The 24,275-nt window shown below is 38.5% G+C and overlaps 1 protein-coding gene across 2 annotated transcripts in view; it reads right to left on the bottom strand.

The window, feature by feature from the left end:
• Positions 1–1,368: 1,368 nt before the first annotated feature.
• LOC139966698 (uncharacterized) overlaps positions 1,369–24,275 on the bottom strand; it is a 28,972-nt gene continuing 6,065 nt past the window's right edge. For both annotated transcript variants that reach the window (XM_071969995.1, XM_071969986.1), the window contains exons 5-21: positions 23,445–23,613; positions 22,778–22,908; positions 21,692–21,827; positions 21,008–21,118; positions 19,851–20,094; positions 19,205–19,319; positions 18,177–18,438; positions 17,348–17,525; positions 16,868–17,013; positions 15,784–15,863; positions 15,107–15,201; positions 13,447–13,525; positions 12,092–12,155; positions 9,039–9,198; positions 6,790–6,873; positions 6,217–6,287; positions 1,369–4,623 (exon numbers count right to left, since the gene is read on the bottom strand). In XM_071969995.1, coding sequence (XP_071826096.1) covers positions 4,438–4,623; positions 6,217–6,287; positions 6,790–6,873; positions 9,039–9,198; positions 12,092–12,155; positions 13,447–13,525; positions 15,107–15,201; positions 15,784–15,863; positions 16,868–17,013; positions 17,348–17,525; positions 18,177–18,438; positions 19,205–19,319; positions 19,851–20,094; positions 21,008–21,118; positions 21,692–21,827; positions 22,778–22,908; positions 23,445–23,613 — 2,311 coding nt within the window. In that variant the 3' untranslated portion in view covers positions 1,369–4,437. The remainder of the gene's footprint in view (positions 4,624–6,216; positions 6,288–6,789; positions 6,874–9,038; positions 9,199–12,091; positions 12,156–13,446; positions 13,526–15,106; positions 15,202–15,783; positions 15,864–16,867; positions 17,014–17,347; positions 17,526–18,176; positions 18,439–19,204; positions 19,320–19,850; positions 20,095–21,007; positions 21,119–21,691; positions 21,828–22,777; positions 22,909–23,444; positions 23,614–24,275) is intronic.

The following is a 24,275-nucleotide window of genomic DNA, read 5'->3' as shown; positions in this document are numbered from 1 at the left end:
GCCTTCGAGAGAAGTTTGCGTTTGGTTTTTGTATAACCGTGGTTTATATTAGCATTTAATTTCCTATGTAAGTATTCAAAGGAGCCATTCTCACATAATCGGCGGGTATGGTTAACCCTGTGTTATCCAGAGACACTCGTGGGCCGGTTTTTTTAAGCCCAATAGATGATATAGCTGCTTTTTAGGAACAGTGAAACATGAACGGTAGTTTCAGAATTAAAAGAAATGATTTCCTTACTCTTTGCCTGATATTTTCTCATGAACCATCCATGCCCTCCCCCACCCCCCCCCCACCCCAGTCCCTTATCAAGCTTTCCCCGATCTTGGTGAAGTTTTATCATGATTTACCAATACTTGATATTTTGACTTTAATAAGTTGGTTGTAATGAGTTAGTTGTAATGAGTCAATTCATGTTTGAGGTTGAGTCGCACCATTACCTGTAAAATTCCCGACTTGTGTCATTACCTCCATGGGGGTGGGGGGTGGTGGGGGGATGGAGTCAATTCACTTTCAAAATTCCGAGTAATGTAACCAGCCTTCCCTGATCTCTGGGGATAGTAGGCCTACCCAGATTTTACATACCGTCCTCTTTATTAAAAGTTTGGCAGAAATGGCCTGGATTGTGCAATCCCTGGAATATCCCTGAATTTGTGAAAAGGCACTGACAAATTTTTCATTTGGCCTTAAGTGTATTAGAGACAGCTTGAAGCTAAGATGTGCTGTTTGTAAACAACAAATGTACTTAGTTTCATTCATGTCTCAGTTGTCCCTGTTTAATGAATAATATACATGAAGAGCATCATGTTGTACTTAATGTTAAGTGATGAATAATAATACTTCTAGTTACCTTTTACAGTTTGCACTTTTTTTGGGGGGTGGGGGGAATTTGTCCATCAAAAAGGAGTTTAACCCCTGGTCGACCTTGCGAGAGGTCCTACGGGGGATAATAAGATTTTGTTTTTATAGAATAGACCCTTTTTTTGGGGGGGGGGGGCAGTTGTCTATTGTTCAGTCAGGGAGTTGCTGGTAAGAGAAGTCTTATGTAATCACATTGTATAGAAGCCATTAATATATCCGAGGGCGGAACTACAGAGCCAATTAGGGAGGGATTTCTAAAGGTGAAGAATTTCTGAGTATTGAGGATTTTGGAGACAGAGCTGTTTCTATTGTCTGGGTAGGAATTTGAATTCATATCGTGGTCTTAAATACTTGTCTGAATGTGGTGTTCTAAACTGGACATTTCACCTCCATCCTTGAAATAAACCCCCAAAAAATGTGAGACCCTCAAAATGCCTTCCTTTAAACATACAGTGTGGGTGGGTGTTAGTATTGATGTCAATATGGCCAGGGTGGGGGAGGGGAGGGAGTGGGGGGCATGGGAAAGTGTCAGCAAACTCAGCGTTAATATCATGTTCCCCAGACTTCCTGGAATTAATATGGTCACCTTAATTTATTGACTTAGGTCATGACTCATTTTACATTACATATTTGTTTTCATTAATACTGGTGACCAGTCACATACATCCAGGTATCAGACAAAACAATATTTAGAATGAAGTAGTTAAAACTAATTTGGAAGCTCAATAACAAGTAACAATTTATTATCATTTGTCTTTAATATAAATATATTTCTGGTACAGAGCACACATTATGTATAGCCTATTCATACTATAACTGTAAAATAGAGTAATTGGAATTTGTGAAAAAAAAATAAATAAAAAAATGACAACTATGGATGATATATCTTTGCATCCTAGCAGTCCCAAGATAAGCAAAAATAGACAATATGATTAATGGATTCATGGCTACAAGCCCCCCCACCCCCCCCCCCCAAAAAACAAATCCCCTTTAAAAGAAATCACAAAAATTCACTCGATTGTAACTACCGTTACTCTCAAATTCCTTTACCATATTACAAGGAACTTGTTATACGATTCAGGCATGAAGTGACAAAAATATATCGAGTGATTAATTTCTTCAAGGTCCGATGAATTTGAGACGCCTGTTCTATTTTGCTTTCATATTTTTAGTCTTACATTTCCTTGATTTAACGGGTAGTATAACACACTCACTTCCTTTCAAGGTGGAATTTTAGAAACCATCATCATTTTCCTGATAAAGTACGTCATTCCACTTTCTCTTTCGTAATGAAATCTTCCGATTTGATAGAGTTACCATATTTCTCTGGGTCGAAAAGCGGGACACCGCGTCCCAGAGGAGTATTATAGCCCGAAATAGCTACATCATAAAATTTTACCAAGTTTTAAATACAAAATACATCTCCATGATCATAAAAAAACGAAAATGGCTATTAAGTAGTGGTTTTGACCTAAAGATGTTCGGCACATTTTTGTAAAAAAAAACAACTTAACTTCAGCCCCTGGAAGATCTCTTTAACCATGTTGTTTACGCCATTTGTAGGAAACCAACTTGATGCTTCAACATCAGCATATAATTCTTGTATATAGAAAGAGCACACATAACTGACAGTAGATAATACAATGAACTTGCATGAACTGCATTGCCAATTTTTTCTACAGTTCCCAGGAGACAGACAAGTGTAAACTGGATGGATTTGATGGATGGAAATATCACACACTTTTGAGAATTTATATCAAAAATAAACTTTATATTTTATTACTAGCACACCTATTATAAGAAAATTAGTATGCAAATTAAAGCCAAAATACAAAAGTTAGAAAATAAATATATCATCAGTTTGGAACACTATGCTTGTAGTGGATAGTGACAGTGGCTGGGAAAATCTGGCCAAGTGTTAACTGTGTTTGAAATTTTACTAAACAGTGGTGGTAGGGGGGGGGAGGGTAAGGTTGGGGTGGAGAGGGTTTGTCCCCCCATGTGAAGTTTGCTATGTCCCCCTTCCCCCCCAAAAAAAAAATCCATAGGCAGGAAGAAACATGACAGTTTTACTTCTGACAAAATTCTGCTGATTTGGAAGCTGATATAAATTCTGGATATGATGAAAACCCCAAAGCTTCAAGGGGATTCTCCCTTTGGACCCCCCCCCCCCACCTTGCCCAAAAAGTGTTCTCATTTTGCTTTGGCCTCCCCACACTTCTAAATGTCTGGTGACGCCACTGTTACCACAATGTGTTTTTCAAGTATATAGCAAAAATCTTCCAAAATGTTCTAAAAAACATGATTTTTAAGTTGAAAAGAAGAAAAGGTTTAACAACTGTCATTATTGATAATCTTATTAAATTAACATAATGTCATTATATTTTTGGTTTTGGTACTTTCATACTAATATTTCTTGCATTTACTTGCTGTAAATGTGGTTATCAGCTAAGATGACATAGATCCCTGGATATTCAAAGTGGGGGTCGTGACCCTTCAAAACAGTTTTTGAGGGTTGTAATAGAAAATTCTAAAGAAAAATACATTGCTGATATTTGTGGGGAAAAAAAATGAAGAAACCTTGAACATGAATTACTTTTATAGTTTCAAAATGTAAAACTATTTTGCAACAGCTCCTCCCCCCCCCACATTCATGTCAAAGGAAAGGGGGGATACCTCATCCACTTAGACTCCCTCCCCAGGCCACAACATCTGCCCAATGCAGGGTAGTCAAGATCATGAAGGTGAAAGTTGGGGTCACCGAGCAAAACAGTTTCAAAGCCAGTGACATAGATCTCATGAGGGAGGAGAGGAGGGAGGGTGGGGTGGGGGATGGATTGCACATTAAGGGGTTAATCAACGGTCTAGCGTGCGTTACTCACAGGATTAATGCACGATCGGGGGATAATGCAAGCGATGCACGAGGGCGGAGCCCGAGTGCATCCAGCGATAGCATTAACACCCGGAGTGCATTAATCATGTGAGTAACGCACGCTAGACCGTTGATTAACCCCGTTCATTCATACACTACCATTTGTGTGGGCGAAAAATCATAAAACAAAACATTTTTGGTTACATATAACCAAAGATTTATTAAAGTGATGCCCCGTAATTTTACCGTGCGTTACTCACAGGATTAAACCACGGTCAGCTGACCTGAATGGACCAATAGGATTTAGGAATCTTTACTAAGTATGAATGAATATGAGATAAGGGGTAAGATTATATGAAATGTGACAGGGATGGAGGGGGAGAAGGGGTTGGTTCAACCTTTGGAAGACTCACAAAATGTCACAAACATATAACTTATATCTGCTGGAAAGTGCCTTAGCAGAATATTTTCACCTTTTCTTTCAATATGCTTCAAAGCGGTGTAATTAAGTCTTTAATATCATTGCTGTCATTGGCCCTGGTACGTAATACCATGGCAACCTGTTACGTACATCGCCAGCTCCTGTGCAAGATCAATATCACTAGGTATGGATTTTACACATTGGTTACCAATTCATCTGTTGATTCTAGCAGTTATGTGACGTCATGTGTACGGTCATGTGACGTCACGCAGCAGCCGCCATTGGTCAGTCTGCCGTGTTTGGTGGAGCAGGGTGCGCGGCCACTTTTGGGTGGTTGTTGGGTGTCACCGGTGGTTGAACGGACGTAGCTCTAGAGGGCGTCATCGTGGTGGCCCTACTCAAGGGGTCGGCTCCCTCTTCCTGCCATGCAAAGTTAGTCCGTATATCAAACAGATTTAGAACAGACAGCCTCTGGTGATAACTGTTAAGCAAACTTATTTCAACGACTCGACAAACATTATTTCGCTCACAAACGCTCTCAATATTTGATGTCGGTCTCAAAATGTTTCATTTCTATACACATTCTGGAATGGAGGTAAGCCTGCTTTGATCAAAATCTGTATTTGTTTTTTAATCAATTTTCACGCTATACCATTAACTTTTACAAGAGCATATTGGTGAATATGATTCTCTCCCATATATTCTGCAAGTTACTATGGGTTACCAGTAACCGAAGCAAGGAAGATGCTAAATGTCATCACTTTCAGTGTGTTAGAAAATTCCTAAAAATTTCCAAAGGGCACCTCCCTGCACCCCCTCCCCCTCCCCTTCCTGGAGGATTGTCCTTTCAAATTAGTCCCAGCCATTTGAGGAGTGGCAAGGCAGATAATTAAATGGCATAGTGAGGCAAAAATGTTTTGAGGGAAGAAAAATATCATTTTAAAGTTTGACCAGAAAGCCAGTTTGCTTTGTGATTCCTTGCCATACAAGTTGCATAAAACTTAAAAATAAGTATCTAAATAATGTAGAGCAAGTGATCGAGTTAAATCTGTCCAAAAATTAAGTGAGAACCAGAAATGATTTGTAGCAATCCCTTGTGGGCATCAACCATGTCATTTACTCATAAGGATTTTTACAGTATACAATTTTAAGCCAAAGTGTTTCAATATCCAGGAAGAACAGTCTTCCTATGTGAAATATAGACACATTTTTACCAATTTTGAGCTAGCATATCCCTTTAATAATTGTTGAGTATTACATGACATTGTTTGTACACTGTGAAATATTTTTGAGAAACTGGCTAATTTTTCCACCATTTGAGATGGCCTTTTTGTCCCCCTGAGCCAGTTTGTGTCCTTTTGAGATAACCTTTTGACCCCTTGAAGTTCAGAGGGTGAAAACTGATAGGAGGTTTAAGAGCATGTTTAAAGCAAGAAGCATATTTCATTACCTGGATGCCAGATATGTTGCATTGAAGACCTATAAAGCCCCATCACAAAACTAAACTCAATTGAACTTGACCAAACTATGTTCACCAAAAGAAATCACAGCATTAAAGAATTCACAGATTAATTGAGGGGGCCACAAAAAAATATAAAAAGGGAGTTAACTGTATCCTGTTGTTTTTTCACATTGTTGTTATAAAAACTCTATCTTATGAAAATTTGCAAGGAAAAGACAAGCATTTACTTCCTATTACCAAATCACTCATGAGAACATTTTCACAGAAATATTTTGGTTTTGTTGTATTTTTCAAAAGCAGGAATCATCAGAGTGCACACACTTACTAGTTTTCGAATAAGTTCAACCTGCATTAGGAATTACTCAAACCCTATTAATTTGTAATATTGTTGACAAGAACTGTCAGGCTTGCAAGTTTTGTCAAAGCCAAATGTATCAGATAATTATGTAACATGACATCCAGATTTCAGGTTGCAAATAATACTGTGATCCTCCAGCCATTACATTTTGCCAGTAAAACTTACAGAAGTAAGCACTGTGACTGGCATCATCAAATTAAAAGCCAAAATTGAAATCTTTCCTGTATGTCTAGATAAAGGATACACTTTTGTTGGGCAAGGGAGGCAGCTGGAAGATTGATGGTGGTTGGGTCAGCCTCAGCTGACCGAGAGAACCTAGAAGGAAAAATAATTATAATAATAACAACTTGAATCTTTGATTGAGCTGATTAAGTTAACTAGCTGGTTTGCATGTAGTATCCATAATATTTCCACAAATATTTTGTAACGTACAATTTTTTTGTTTCCATATTAATCACAAAGGTTTGAAGTTGGCACATTACTTCATTTAATATTCCTGATGTGGTTTTTGTTGAAAATTACGTGAACAAGTTTTAGATCTTTCAGCTACGTTTTCCTTTAAAAATTTTGAATAATTCTAATACCCATAAGACTGTGACAAAAAAAAGAATTGAACAGAAAAGGCATTTCTTTAGTGAGTAGCTTCTGATTCTGAAATTCATGGTCGAGACGCTTTCTTCGATGGTCTTTTAATCACCTTCAATGGAGAATCAGACATCTAGTGACAATAGCACAACTGCCTAGAATTATAAACCATGCCAATTATTGACTATATCTAGTGCAAAATTTATTTAGAGGGAGCTTGGCTTTAGAATACCTGTAGGGTGGAAATACTGATGTGCTCTAGGGTTGTAAAGTTGACCGGTTCGACTCGGCATGAAAACGGCCGGAAGGCTGACATCTGAAAAAAAAAAAAATTATGAAAAGTGTTGATCAGGCAAAATAGCTATGATGTTCCCTTCACTACCCCTCCTCATCCCAAATCATAGCCCTCCCCCTACCCACATCTTTCCCCCGCTGCCCAATACAAACCACTATCCTATCTTGAACTCAACAAAGTGCTACTCGTACATTACGACCGCATCCTTCCATCATTTTTGTGTTTACATTCCGGGGGGTCGTTACTCATTACCTCCTCCTATGGCAGCCGATGTGAAGTCTTGTGAACTCATGCACGTAATCCTGCTGAGAGGAGGGACTGGCACTATGTCTTGATGGAGATTAAGGTTTCTCCACGAGACGGCGATGATTGAGGTGAGGCGATAATCAAGAGATGTGTTTACATTCGATTCCCCAAAAATTATGAAGCGAAGATGGGAATAGGAACAACAGTAAAGTCTCTTGGCCCACACACGAGTGGCTAATGTGACGTACTTTATTATCTTGTATAGGCTATTAACCCAAATAGCGCAGACAGAATCCTCCGTAAAAATTAAAAAACCCAACGGAAAGTCATTTCCTGACAAACGGGGGGTATTAGTCATTCGGTGACGTCTTAGTAATCAACAGACCGTAAATTAGGGGTAGAGAGAGAGGTAAAACTCTTGGGTAGGAAATAGACTGGCAATCAAATAAATCTAACAGGTGCAGTAAATCATTTGGGGGAAAGAAAGGAGCTATGGCAGTTTGAAGTTAGCAGATAGGAGTATGCTTAAAAGAGGTTTGCTAGGTTGGATGAAGATGATGATGGGAGGGATGCGGGAGAAGTCATGGAAATACATCCAAAGAAGGGAAGTAAATCAAAAGGGCTGAGACAGATTAGCATACATTGAACCTGACCCACAAGATAAAGAGCTTACAGGGGTTGCATAGTTTGAAGAGGAGAGTGGTGAGAGCAAAGAGGCATCTAAACAAGGGGGTGGTGGGGGAGGTGGGGTGGGGATTCATTATGGATGTGTTTGTGGGTGGCATAGGAGGAGGGGGGACTTTGTCAATTTCAAGTTAGTAGAGAGGATGCCTAAAAGGAGGTTGCAAAGTTGGATGAGAGATGGGATGGAGGTAAGAGTGATGTAAGTGATTCTCCAGCATCGAGTTAATCACTAGAGCAGAAAAAGGGGGTAACATGGAGCTGGTCCAGACGAGGATGGACCATAGAGGGCGTTGCAAAATAATTTGGATGAGGGAAGGGATGAAGGAAATGTCATGAAATTAAGTTAGGAGGTGCCGTAAATCACGTTCTTAGCAAAGAAACAGACAAATCAAACATAGTGCATATGAGATACTTAAATTAAAAGGGGTTGAAGATGTATTAAAAGGGGGGGGGGGTGGGGGGGAGGAAAAGTTGAAAAGAAAAAAAAAAGGATTATCCAACAAATGTTATAGGTAAAGTTAATCAGTTGGACGAAGGAAGATTAGAGTTAACACATTTGGGGGTATTTAAAGGTGGGTTAGGGGAAGTGGATGGGGAGGGGAAGGGAAGGGAAGGGAAGGGAAGGGAAGGGAAGGGAAGGGAAGGGAAGGGAAGGGAAGGGAAGGGAAGGGAAGGGAAGGGAAGGGAAGGGAAGGGAAGGGAAGGGAAGGGAAGGGAAGGGAAGGGAAGGGAAGGGAAGGGAGGGGATTGGGAGGGGAAGAAGGGAAACAGAGCCATATACTAGATATGAGAAGTAAAATAAAGCGCTGGAGCAAAGAAATGCTTTTAAAAATTCAAATATGGTTTACAGAAGTTGCAAAGCTAGGAGAGTTAAGGTGAAAAAATTGTTTGAAATTTTTTTGTTCCTTATTTGAAATAAACCTTGACTAATCGACTTATTAATTGAATTGCAATGGGATTTTAGTATCGCACTGTAATACAACCTTGTTGCGGCAAAAACCAACCAAGAATTTCTGCAATCTGTTTCTCTCGGCAAATATTCACCATAAAATTGCACATTAAGAAAGTTTCAAGAAAAAAAAATGAAATTCTCCAGGAAGGGAGAGGAAGGAACAGGAAGGGAGAGGTAGGGAGAGGAAAGGAGAGGAAGGGGCAGGTAGATGCTGAAATCGGAAGGAAGGGAAAGGGGCCAAAACTTGATAAAATGGGGCACATTGATGATCACCCTTCCCTTACATATATTTTTTGTAACTTACCTTTAAGGGCTGTCCGTCTGTTCGCTGTCGGTAAGCTCAGTCTGTATTGCACTGCAAGCTGTTTCTCAGTTCTCTCTTCAATTTCTTTACGGGTCTTAGCCGTCAGCTCCTGCCGTCTCTTCTGACTCTCATCAGAGAACATCTGAAGCCTATCGAGGAACTGAAACATGAGAGAAAACACGAGACCACGACGAGTCGATGAGTAACTTTTCGTACTCGGGTCTGGTTTGCAACCTATCATCTGAGATAAATACATTCTGATTGGCCAGTTCAATCTACTTTATGAAATCATATGAAGGTTGAAGACATATGTAGAATATAATTGCACTGCACCTCCCTGTATTGTACATTAGAAATATCACAACACTTTGCAACAACATACCTTGACGGAAAACACTCCACGACATCAGATCATAACACTGCGAGTCACAACGTAGTAAAACACGATACTCAGTGAATTATTTAGTGCTAAAATTTTGGTGTGGCAGTTTTTGAAGGCTCTCTAGCGTATATTAATAGAATACTATACTGTTCCTGTGTACAAGAACTGTGATATACATTATTGCACTTACATAGCAATTTGACCATTTTGTTATAGCATTTGGCGATACCCAGTAAATATTCCCTGGATATAACACAACACAGAACAGCATCATACAACATACCCCTACAGGTCACCCTGTTGGTCACAACATCACAATAACCCCTTCAATGAAACACAGGATGACATCATACCATAACAACGTGAGTCACAGTTGAAAGTCCACCAACATGGTAATATGCCTGAACGTTAAAACACAGCATGACATCATATGATACCACTGCAGTCTGCCACACTGTGTGATACCACATAAGATAATACTGATATAAGAACTGGATGATGGACAAGTTCTAATCACACCAAATCCATTCAGTTATACAGCTGTGTAAAAGTCAGTGAGCCTGACGTTTCGATCCTAGCAGGATCTTCTTCAGAGGCTGAATGACAAGCTGAATGACAGCTATGACACATGTGCAATGCCATACCACACCACAACATCCCATGTTACACAACATCATACCATACAAAACTGTCAGACTGAATGTATAAAGATAGATAGATGGCATTAGATCCATTGTATGGTCTGCAATCAGCTGGAACACTGTTCAGTGCAATACCACCACACAACAGCCCATATCATCCCATGTTACACAACAATTACCATATCACATAACACTGCAACACACCATTCAACATAAAACTGACAGACCGAATGGACAATGATAGTGTTATAATGGCATTAGATCCCTTGTATGGTTAGCAATCAGCTAGAACAGTGTGCAATGCAATACCACCTCACAACAGCCCATTTCATCCCATGTTACACAACAATTTCCATATCACATAACACTGCAACACACCATTCCACATAAAACTGACAGACCGAATGGACAATGATAGTGTTGTAATGGCATTAGATCCCTTGTATGGTTAGCAATCAGCTAGAACAGTGTGCAATGCAATACCACCTCACAACAGCCCATTTCATCTCATGTTACACAACAATTACCATATCACATAACACTGCACCACACCATTCTACATTAAACTGACAGACTGAATGGACAATGATAGTGTTGTAATGGCATTAGATCCCTTGTACGGTCAGCAATCAGCTAGAACACTGTTCAATGCAATACCACCTCACAACAGCCCATGTCATCCCATGTTACACAACAATTACCATATCACATAACACTGCACCACACCATTCTACATTAAACTGACAGACCGAATGAACAATGATAGTGTTGTAATGGCATTAGATCCCTTGTACGGTCAGCAATCAGCTAGAACACTGTTCAACGCAATACCACCTCACAACAGCCCATGTCATCCCATGTTACACAACAATTACCATATCACATAACACTGCACCACACCATTCTACATTAAACTGACAGACCGAATGGACAATGATAGTGTTGTAATGGCATTAGATCCCTTGTACGGTTAGCAATCAGCTAGAACACTGTTCAATGCAATACCACCTCACAACAGCCCATGTCATCCCATGTTACACAACAATTACCATATCACATAACACTGCACCACCCCATTCTACATTAAACTGACAGACCGAATGAACAATGATAGTGTTGTAATGGCATTAGATCCCTTGTACGGTCAGCAATCAGCTAGAACACTGTTCAACGCAATACCACCTCACAACAGCCCATGTCATCCCATGTTACACAACAATTACCATATCACATAACACTGCACCACACCATTCTACATTAAACTGACAGACCGAATGGACAATGATAGTGTTGTAATGGCATTAGATCCCTTGTACGGTCAGCAATCAGCTAGAACACTGTTCAACGCAATACCACCTCACAACAGCCCATATCATCCCATGTTACACAACAATTACCATATCACATAACACTGCACCACACCATTCTACATTAAACTGACAGACCGAATGGACAATGATAGTGTTGTAATGACATTAGATCCCTTGTACAGTTAGCAATCAGCTAGAACACTGTTCAATGCAATACCACCTCACAACAGCCCATATCATCCCATGTTACACAACAATTACCATATCACATAACACTGCACCACACCATTCTACATTAAACTGACAGACCGAATGGACAATGATAGTGTTGTAATGGCATTAGATCCCTTGTACGGTCAGCAATCAGCTAGAACAGTGTTCAATGCAATACCACCTCACAACAGCCCATGTCATCCCATGTTACACAACAATTACCATATCACATAACACTGCAACACACCATTCCACATAAAACTGACAGACCGAATGGACAATGATAGTGTGTAATGACATTCATAGATCCCTTGTATTGGTCAGCAATCAGCTAGAACACTGTGCAATGCCATACCAGCCCGTTATCCCATGATACACCACAGCATCCCACATAACACCGTTATGCAATACCATACCACACCAAATGGATAATGACGGGGTTGTACGGGACATCGTGTGCCTTGATGATCATCATTACAACTATAGCCTTAAATTAGTAAAACTTACATCATCAGGTAAATCATTCCCCCATTTGGGTATATTGGCAGGTCTCTTGTATTTCTTGACATGACTGTAAAGGAGAAGAAATGTCAACAGATCGTGAAAGATTGATCAGTCTGTAAGGCAGTTGTTTTACCATATATGTATGTATTTGTATGTATTTTAGATCCTCCTGCAAGCAGGAACTCGCGAAGAAGCCTCATTGGCTTATCAAAGCCGCAAGCTGACCGAACTCAGTCTCTTACATTCAAATTTTAACGTCCATGATTATGAATTGTCAATTATCAACAACTCTGTAACTAGACGACATACATTAATCTTGGAGTGACTCGAACCAGGGACCTTATCATTGGAAGGCACCGGCGTTTAACCACTGAGCTAACACTCCTACCATGCTATGCAGCCACACGTGCATTACGGGAGAAGCCCAATAGCTTGTAAGTTACAGTTCACATTCTGGTGGCTATCCAATTTTGATTCAATTTGTATTTTTTTTCACAATTTTGGAGACTATTTCAGACAGGAAAAACCGTGGATTTCTTCTGGAAAGAAACATCCACCTTACTCTTGCAGGCCAAAGATTGAACCCACCAGATGTTAGGTTTCAATAATGTTATTATCCATTCGAATATAGCACTGGTTTGTTAGCATGATGGAATTTATTATCTTTCTAACATGTTCATGGGTAATACAAAATTATCTTACATGCCAAAATTCTCATTATTTACCTAATTCAGAATATTCCAAATTTTACTCATAAAGTAGATTGCTAAAACAGCATGTCGCTTATTTTCTCCATTTGTTGATAAGCAAATGAAAACCAACATATGCAAATGAACCATTTGTAAATTACTGTCCCATTGTCTTCTCTCCAGATGGGCATTACTCATAACTGGTGATGAAAACAGGATTTAAAAACACTTTCAGGACTAAACTAGCCTAGCATAGCAATATTCTGATAATTAAGGCAATTTATGAGCCTGGTGGCCAATTGGCTAAGGCGTTGGACTCGTGATCCAAGGATTGCTCGTTCGATTCCTGCCTAGTTCATTACATTGTGTCCTTGGGCAAGATGCTTTATCTCACTTGCCTCTCTCCACCCAGGGGTTAAATGGGTACCTGTGAGGTAACTTGTCATTGGGCGCAGTATATAACTGCTGCCGACTGGAGGGATTGTCTCTGGGACAGGTTATCATTGACCAGGAGTAATATAACGTCTGTAAAGCGCTTTGTGACCTATCGCTGGTAAAAAGCGCTATATCAAAAGCAAATATTATATATATTAAGAAATATTATTATTATTATATTATAATATATATATTATGCTGACAAATTTAGGAGGAGGAGGAGGATGAACTCACGTTAAAATTGTTCCATCTGATAGTCTTGTGTACTCTTCGTTATTGTTCTCCTGATTCCATCCCTGAAGAGGCGAGTCACCTGCCGGACGAAAAAACAACAACACAAACAGTTTAAAACAAAACATCTTTAAAGAGCTTGACTAGTAAATAAAAAGACAAAACTTTCCATAATGTTTAATACATTAATTAAGCCTTCTGTTACATACAGGAAATAACTTGTCAGGTATCGCATCCTATTAGATGATGCAATACCTGAAACCTGTACAATACAGGGAATAACTAACCCTATTAGATGATGCAATACCTGAAACCTGTACGATACAGGGAATAACTAACCCTATTGGATGATGCAATACCTGAAACCTGTACAATACAGGGAATAACTAATCAGGTATTGCATCGCAAAAACCCTATTGGATGATGTTATACCTGAAACCTGTACAATACAGGAAATAACTAACCCTATTAGATGATGTAATACCTGAAACCTGTACAATACAGGGAATAACTAATCCGGTATCGCATACCTAAACCTGTACAATACAGGGGATAACTAATCAGGTATCGCATTGCAAAAACCCTATTGGATGATGTAATACCTGAAACCTGTACAATACAGGGAATAACTAATCAGGTATCGCATTGCAAAAACCCTATTCCATCATGTTTCCTGAAACCTTCTGTACAATACAGGGTATAACTTATCAGGTATCGCATGGCAAAAATCCTATTCCATCATGTTTAATACCTGAAACCTTCTGTACAATACAGGATATAATTTATCAAGTATCGCATTGCAAAAACCCTATTCCATCATGTTTCCTGAAACCTTCTGTACAATACAGGATATAACTTATCAGGTATCACATTGCAAAAACCCTATTCCATGATGTTTAATACCTGAAACCTTCTGTACAATACAGGGAATAACTTATCAGGTATTGCATCTCAAAACCCTATTGGATGATGTAATACCTGAAACCTGTACAATACAGGAAATAACTTAACCGGTATCCCATTGCAAAAACCCTATTCCATGATGTTTGATATACAATAAAGGGAATAACTTATCAGGTATCACATTGCAAAAACCCTATTCCATGATGTTGAATACCTGAAACCTTCTGTACAATACAGGGAATAAATTATCCAGCATCCGTCACAAAAACCCTATTCAAAACGGGCAAATTGCTATACAAGTGCAAAGATGCATGGCAGGCGTTTGTGTAACCATAGTATTTTGTAAGGGGATGTTCAGAACAATCAAAAGTGCTAGACATAACTTGGAGTACTAAATAATTCCCTGAATATCTTGCTTTACAATACAGTACATAACATTACATTACATTACAATACAATAAAATACATTACATTAAACAAAGGAAAGCAAAAAATCATATGAATTGCTCAATACAAGTTACCTCATGTAAATATGTTATATTTTGGGGTGTTACCCCCCCCCCCCAATTAAAAAATATATATATAATGAGTTATTTATCTGGAACTAAGAAACCAACCTTCAAAGGAACCAAAAAGCAGAATGTCCATAAATATATTCGAAGGTGGGTGGGTGAATGAAAGTTTAAGATGATAAATTGTGTGTGTTCAAAATATGTTGGCTTAAAATGGCTTTGCTATCCTCCAGTTGAACACATATTACCTTGACCAGCCTCGCCAGGTTTCTGCGTCAACAGAGTGTTGAGATGTTCAGTCTGCACTTGTTCAAGAGCCAGAGCCAGTTCACGAATCCGGTTTCTATACCAAGATTAGAATGGGGGGAAAAAATCAGAGATTATACCTGTATAGTCACTAAAATTACATATTAGCAGGGCAGACTAATGGTGATCCTCAATCCCCCCCCCCCCCACCCACACCCCTCCTGAGACAGATAGTTGAGATACAACATATCCTACATGAACAAATGTTTTGCCTTCTTCTCTCTTATGATAACAACACCCAAGTAAATACTGATATGTAAGTGCACTTAACATTGGATTTGATTAGCAAGTTATGGAGGCTAGTGAGACCCCTGATACTTGGGGTATTTGGGCCTTGCCCAACTGCCTGACCAGGCCATCCCACCCTCTGTATATTACACCGTATTTCACTTTCACGTAATTTCCACCAGATTGAAACATTTTCAAATTTCGTTTTGGAAGTTTTTTGTCAAGTTTGACTTTTGACTTATATTTTGTTAAACACACACCCACAAATGTAAACAATGAAACAGCAACTAATGAATTGTATTTCTTTCAGGATTTGGTATAAACTTGTAATGGAAAAAGGACCAAAATTCAAAAGAAGAAACCGCTAAATGTTTGGAGATGAGATTCTTACTCGTAATCCTCTTGAATAATCTTGATTTCCTCCTCGTGGTGAGCAATCAAGACTTCTACATCAGCTTTAGGAACGACATCCTACAAAAAAACAAAGGTATGAGTAATGTTGCCGTAATGATCATCCCAGCCTCAATTCTATGTTGCCATTATGTTCCTCACATACTTCCAGCCTGGCCTATATATAGGCGAGAGGGACAGACTTTACATACATATTCATTACCTTCTTCTGAATGTGTTGACTGGACAAACTGAACATACATATTCATTACCTCTGTCTCTGCATGTGTTGACTGGACAGTCTTACATAAATATTCATTACCTCTTTCTCTGCGTGTTGACAGGACAGACTTTACATACATATTCATTACCTCTATCTCTGCATGTGTTGATTGGACAGACTTTATATACATATTCATTAACTCTTTCTCTGAATGTGTTGACTGGACAGACTTTATATACATATTCATTACCTCTTTCTCTGCATGTGTTGACTGGACAGACTTTATATACATATTCATTACCTCTGTCTCTGAATGAATTGACTGGACAGACTTGACAAACATATTCATTACCTCTTTCTCTGAATGTGTTGACTGGACAGACTTTACATACATATTCATTACCTCTTTCTCTGCATGAGTTGACTGGACAGACTTTACATACATATTCATTACCTCTTTCTCTGCATGTGTTGACTGGACAGACTTGACATACATATTCATTACCTCTTTCTCTGAATGTGTTGACTGGACAGACTTTACATTCATATTCATTACCTCTTCCTCTGAATGTGTTGACTGGACAGACTTAACATACATATTCATTACCTCTTTCTCTGATTGTGTTGACTGGACAGTCTTTACATACATATTCATTACCTCTTTCTCTGAATGTGTTGATTGGTCAGACTATAAATACATATTCATTACCTCTTACTCTGCATGTGTTGATTGGACAGACTTGACATACATATTCATTACCTCTTTCTCTGAATGTGTTGACTGGACAGTCTTTTCATACATATTCATTACCTCTTACTCTGAATGTGTTGACTGGACAGACTTTACATACATATTCATTACCTCTTTCTCTGAATGTGTTGATTGGACAGACATAGCCGATAAACACCTGTCCTGGTAATCTTTGTTGAGAGAGAGGTCTTCTTTCTTCATTACACGGAGGTCCACACCAGTCAGGTCAAAGACTATCTCCTTAAGAGTTTCAGATTCTGAGATTAAAAAATGAAAATGAAAAATTAATAACAACAACAACTACGACAACAAAATAGACATCATCATGTCACCATTTTTAAAATACTTTGATTTACTTTTCCAGTATTTGATTGGTATTGCTTCACAAATGTTTCTTGGAGATTTAAATTTCTGCAAAGTTCTAAATTATTCACAAAGGTGACCATGTATTTGGTGAAAATTTTGCTCCACCGCAATCTAAGGTTTAGTAATTCTTTGTAGGTGTGGTAAATTTTAACTGCTGATACATAAAGCAATCACATACAAAGAGTTAATTTTAAAAGCAAGGATGAAATGGTGAGAGTATGTTACCTGTTTCTTTGTCTTTGACAAATGGTTTATGCACCCTTGTATAATAGAAGACCAGAGGGAGGACCCCAGAGGGTTCCTCGTGGGTCTTGGCCTTTCTACCGGTCTCAATCTTATAGACAGGGAACGGAGTAGGAGCAAAGAGCTTTGTTTCTTCCTCAGACTCAACTAACTGCACATCCTGAAAAAAAGGGACAAAAACTTGTAATGAAACAAAAGGAATATGGTAAGGGTTGCAGAAGTTGGGCGTGGTGATACCAACATTGTGGGGCAGAAAGTCAACAAAAATTAACAACATTTTAATTACCATTATGAACCCTTTTATAAAAGATGACCAGAGAGTCATGTGACTTTAATTTGAAGGCGAAAAACCACAAACGTAACTCAAAAGTATGTGACCAAAGCAAATCCCCAAACGCCTCATAACGAACCAATTCTTAAAACTGATTTACCAACTTTTCCTCTTTACTACAGGCATTTTATTTTAACCTTCCCCATTGGAGACCTCTCTGCATTTCATATCACAAATTCTAGCATCTGAATGTCAATATTTTAATTACTATTTGGAGAACCATTTCAGAAGGGGAAAGCCAAGTGTGTCTTAGTTTGAACAATTGTGATCTCATTTGGAGTAATACTCGTTAGGCTTGGTAAAAATCACAATTTTAACGACGAGAATGGAGTCTGATCCTTCCTCGATCGTAGACTATCATAGGATTCAAATCGCAGGGTTTTGATCCGCGTTTACACTACAAATGGGACCCCAAGTGCAGGGTTCGACACCACGCTCACGGTCCTACATAGACAGGGCCTAAGCATATCACAAACTCACCAGTGCCTTGAGATCTTCCATGACCATAGTTCCCATAGCGACCAATTCATCAAATTGACCATGATGGACACCAAGTTTGATTGGTTCCTCCCTGGGTGACTTCTCGCTCTGGGTCTCATCTTCAGACTCTTCAGAATCTACTGGTTTAGAGGCGGGAGCCGCAGGGGGGTGGGGTTTGGCAACAGAAGGTGTAGGATCAGCTCCCCCCAAAATCTTGTCAAAAAGAGGTTTGTCTCCAATGGGGAAGGTTAAAATAAAATGCCTGTAGGAAAGTGGAAAAGTTGGTTAATTACTTTAAGAATTGGTTCTTTTTTGAGGGGTTTGGAGAGGGTTTTGATCACATTTTATTTTTATGATCTGATGGAAGTTTGGAGATGATTATGGCTCTTTCATTAAATAAGCTGTAAAGACAAATCAATTGTCAATACTAGACAATGATATGATTTAAACAAATGCCGTTTTGCAGAATAAGTTCAATTCTACACAGCTAATTAATGTAACTAAGAAATGTAAAACAGAAGCCTTCCATCTTTATCAAGATATTAAAGTTCAAACCACACCCATGACTTAAAATATGACTGACATGTTGTCAGAACATTATTATTAGTATGAATGTTACTCTAAATTAATTTCTGGTATATTTTAAAATTTAAGAGAAATTTTATTCAACCTAAGAGAGGTGGTATTTGCTTGATTTCGAAATTTTATAAAATACTTTTGTATTTTTCTATAGTATATGTACTTTTGAAAAAGTGGATATGAATATATTCAAATTCATATTTAAAAAAAAAATGTTCAGACATTTATTATCTTCTTTAAAGATGCTACATAGGTAAATTCCTAGCTCAGATCTCCTTCAGATTCTGGTAAACGATGAAGATGTTGTTATATTCAAACTGAGGATCTTAAACAAATTCAAATTTATGGATCAAATGTGATGGCAATAATCTCTTTTAATGAAAAATAATTCATTCCAATGAGGATGTGAGTAGAAAACTGGATGACAGAAACACTTTTAATCAACCTACCTATCTCCTGGTTTAGCCATACTTTTCTTCTTCTGCTGCTTGTTAGCCACGCCCCCTTTAGAACCAATCAAAGAGTTTCCTTTTGCTGGGGAAGGACTTTTCCCTGTTCCTTTCCCTGTTAAAAATGGGGTTAAACCAAGATAAAACGTCAACCCTCTTCTAATTGTGTGACCGTACAAAAAAAATGAAATTCATCTATTATTAAATACCAAAGACGGAATAACATTTTTTTTTATCAGAAAAAATATTCATAAACCTGTAAATGTTTAAACAGTAACTTATTATTCACTTCCAAAGTACTGTGCCACAACCAAATTATACTGACACTCACAAATACAAATTAGGTGCTATTGTTAAAATGAATTATAGAATTAATTTGCTGTGCAAAATGTGTACGAAAAATTTCTACATGAAGATGCACTACGTATAAGCAGCCTTTTGTACACAAAATCTCAAGTTGCTTCACAAAATTTATACACTCAATTAATCTGTTATAAGATCATAGCAAAAAACATGTTTCTTTCTACCATAGGTGTTTACAACAGGTTTTGTTTTTAGCTTCACTTCAGTCATCCTAGTAAGGACGACTTCAGTCTTCAAATGTAAAGCTTTTATTTTTTGTGTCCCACACATTTCAGAATCATACCTCGACTCGACGGTTTCTCTTCTGGAAATGGTTCACTCTTCTTAAATTGCTGCTGTAACGTCAGGCTACACTTGACGTCGTCGAGTTGGATACCGATCGGCTGGTAAACCTTCACGTTCAGGGAGTAATCGTAACGGGGCTCGTGTGTCCAGAGGCCCATCTCCGCTGTGGGCGGCTTTGGAGCTGCGACTTCAACATAAACAGTTTTCGGTTCTTCATTGTCAGGTTCTTGGAAGGTGACCCTCTGTAAGATAAAACAGAAAATGATGGAAATCTTGGATTTCAAGTGGGATTTGGCAATACAGAGTGGGACCATGGGTAGAAGAAATGTAAGAGGGGTGAAAAGTGGGATGGAGAAAGAAAGGTATGTGGGAGGGAAGAAGAAAAGTGGGAATGGGGAGATAGAATTGCAGAAGGGGAGAGATTGGTAAGTGGGAAGGCAGAGAAAGGTATGACGGGACAAAGGAATGTGGGTGGGGAGAACAAGTGGGGAAGGGGTGGAAGAAATGCAGGAGGGGAGAAGTAAAGTGGGTAGGAAAACTATGTGAGAGGGGAGAGAAAGGTAAATGGTTGGATCAAAGGTAATTAGGAGGGGAGTGAGAAATTTGGAAGAGGAGAGGAACCTAATGCATGGGTGAAAGCTGCATGTAGGTGGTAGCAATTTCCTTTTTCTAAAAAAGTAACTACATCACCAACAATTGGCTAGATTTAATAAGACCAAAATCCCACTAAGGGGGCACAAAGAAAATCTTAAAGGGGCTCCCTGTGTTTGAGGCAAAGCACATAAAATGTGTTTCTTTCACAAATTACTTAGAATTCTCTTTCATAACAGACTTTCCTCAGTCAAAAGGTATTATTTATTTGAATTTTCTTCCAGTAGCGTGTAACAGTACGGCAAAATTCTAACTTTTGACTGGGTCATAGTACAGTGGGTTTTTCATCCAAGAGCAATCTATGGTTTTCCCATCTGAAATGACTTTCGTAATTGAAGGAATTCCAAATTTGAGTTAAAATGTTGAATTGGTAGCCACCCCACATCTAAGTTGTAATCCATAAGCCATGGTTGGTTTCTCCCACATTTGTGATCGTTAAGCATCGTAACAATAACTGCTGTTTATTATAATTATTATGATTATTATTATTAAACTTCTTGCTACCTTTCCACCTCCAGGAGTCCTCTGCTGGGATGCCTCTGTTTCGTCCTCTTTATCGTCTCCATCTTCATCCTCTTGTGAGGAATCCTCAGAAAATTCTAACTCTTCATCCGACTGACAAAAAAGGAGATAAAAATAGTATACAAGTAAGCGAATGACAGAAAACCGACTGTGAAGTTATAAACAATGGAAAAGAACAAAGAACTTTATGGCTAGAATGGGACTCGAACTGGTGACCTCTAGGTTACAAGAGGTCACTGGGTTAATATCATGATATAGCCATAATTTTCTTTGTTCTTTTCAAAAGAAAGAGTTGAGAAGTAGGTCTTTGACAAGATCCTCCTGTGATCAAATAGACAATCCTCAATAAAACAGAAACAAATGGAGGAGGATGGACCTCTGCTTCAGGGTGGCAGCATTAAATTAAACAATGAAAAATGACAAAATAGGGGGGGGGGGGGGGAGTTACCCATGGGCATGACCTTTAAACCATGGTATTTTCCAAACAAAACTTGGTTGTGTTGACTGTTTAGTACTGAGTAGTAGAGGTGGAGTGGGATTTGGGGGATGTTTGGGGGATGGGGAAGGGAAGAGATCATTTTTTTGCTCAATGATGATGGTTAGGCTTGCTCCTCTTTTAAAGTTACTTATTATGAAAGTAAAAAGTCAGGATACTGATCTACATACCGAGCTGATTATTTGGAGTTCGTTGACTGAATTTGATTGGCTGAGTAGATCTTCTCTTTTCTCCTCCTCTCCCTCGTCCTCCTCTGATTCCGGTTCTTTATCTAACGAATCGATGTACGCTTGAAGATGCTCCATGCTGATAGATGAAAAAACAGACAATTGTAATTTAATTTCTTGCTTTCTTAAGAAAGTTTTACAATGTAAATCCACCACCTTGTCCATACAGTAGCACATATTTCTCGTGCAAAATGTACCATGAACAACTTTGTAAATCGTAAATAAGTGGAAACATAATACCCATATCCTTTTTGTAAATGGACCTGTAGGTTTGATACCAGTGTTCTGCAGGACTCCATAGTCCAGACTCCACTCCCCAATCAATTCAGTAGGTGACCAGTTTTAGTTTTTCTAGCATATCCTAAGGAAATGTACTGTTTCCTTATTTTCAAAATATATAGCAGAAAAGAATAGCTACACCAAAATGGGAGGAGTCTGTATAGGCATAACAATGAACTGATTGCTGGGGGGAGGGGGGGGGGGGCAGAGAGATACGTTGAGTAAATGTTCATTTTCATGATTATTCGTGAGTGGGTCATGTTGAACTTGTGATTTAGACTAACAAATAACAAGAAACAATTTGCCCATAACTTTCTGCGTGACTAGCTTGACAAGACGTATCCTAAAATAGTGGGAAGACAATAAAAGTGACTGAACTGATATTCTTGATAATATGATGGTGCAATGAAGTAATAAAAAATTCCTTCAGTGAAAGAAAGATAAAACAAAGAAAATCCTTCTGTGATTTTAGCTAACCGTGCAGCCTGGTATGAATGTACATATGTACCATACCTGCTTGTTGTTGTATCACATGACCCTTGACCTATGACTCACAGACATATATGCAAATTTGGAAACAAGAAATAAATGATGTATCAATCTGAAAAGCATGAAGTATGTAACCTTGGCATGTGTTCCTTTTGAGTCTTTCACATATCGGTTAAAAAGTGCGGAAATATGTTGCAATCTTGTGAAATTTACATCTGAGAGCTACATCTTGATAGTTTTTGAAATCTTTGGTACTTTTACCCCAATTTAGTCTTCTGCTTGAAGTTGTCAATCAGGAATTTCCACCGCCTTCCATGTCCTCTTGCACTCGTAAGTTTCGAGAACAGTTTCTCCCACATCATAATACGTCTTTCTTTGGCCATGCGTCGAGCCTGTGGGATTAAAGTGGAGAAAAAAAAATTGTGAAAACGGTTAATACCTTTAGCTAAACTTTCACACTAAGAAGGCAAACTTCAGAGTGTGGTATTTCTGTGCACGTATGAAATTAAATGTTCAGTAAAGGTTAAGTATGGAAGTTTTAAATGTTAGTGCCTGTCCTACACAACCTTAAGATGTAATCTCTGCTAATGGCTCAGGTGTAAATGCCATGGTCCTAGAGATCATTTTATAATTAGGTGGGACCGGTCACCTGTGCATCTGCATGTAATCAGCAAAGATCTTGCTATATTTCATCATAACAATTTAAAGGTGATTACCTGTGCATCTATCAGCTGTAATCTACCATCATGGTTAATGCTCACTGTGATAATCAGTATGGAGCTTGCTATAGTTTAGCATTACACTATCAAGGTGACTACATACACAACCCATCTACCAGCTGCATCTACTATCTGTCATATTCAGTGTTTACTGCTGTAATCAGCATAGATATTGCTATATTTAATCATAACAACTTAAAGGTGCTTACCTGTGCATCTATCAACTGTAATCTTCTCACAGCTATATTCAACTGCTTGTGTTTACTATCGTAATCAGAATGTAGCTTCTTTAATGCGGCGCTCTTCTCTTCCCAGGATGTCGAGTAGACCCTGACTAATCGAATCAATTCTGTGGCTGGAGTATGGAGGTCTGTAGCACTAGAGATAGAGAGAGAGATAATACAAACATGTGTAGACCCTGACTAATCATATCAATTCAGTATGGAGGTCTGTAGCACTAGAGATAGAGAGAGAGATAATACAAACATGTGTAGACCCTGACTAATCATATCAATTCAATATGGAGGTCTGTAGCACTAGAGATAGAGAGAGAGATAATACAAACATGTGTAGACCCTGACTAATCATATCAATTCAATATGGAGGTCTGTAGCACTAGAGATAGAGAGAGAGAGATAACACAAACATGTGTAGACCCTGACTAATCATATCAATTCAATATGGAGGTCTGTAGCACTAGAGATAGAGAGAGAGAGATAACACAAACATGTGTAGACCCTGACTAATCATATCAATTCAATATGGAGGTCTGTAGCACTAGAGATAGAGAGAGAGAGATAACACAAACATGTGTAGACCCTGACTAATCAAACCAATTCAGTGGCTGGAGTATGTAGATCTGTAGCGCTGGATAGAGAGATAGATAATACAAAAATGTGGCTGTGATGTATCTATACTGTCATCATGAAAACAATTATTATACAAGAGCATCAATGATGCAGTATCTCAATACTGGAAGTTCTAATTTCGATTCCTAGTTTCATATCTTTGCTCTGTCTCTACTCTCTACAATTATCAAT

Source organism: Apostichopus japonicus, chromosome 1 (genome assembly GCF_037975245.1).
Source record: "Apostichopus japonicus isolate 1M-3 chromosome 1, ASM3797524v1, whole genome shotgun sequence".
Lineage (NCBI taxonomy): Eukaryota > Metazoa > Echinodermata > Holothuroidea > Aspidochirotida > Stichopodidae > Apostichopus > Apostichopus japonicus.
This window is presented reverse-complemented; position numbering and strand designations above follow the sequence as displayed.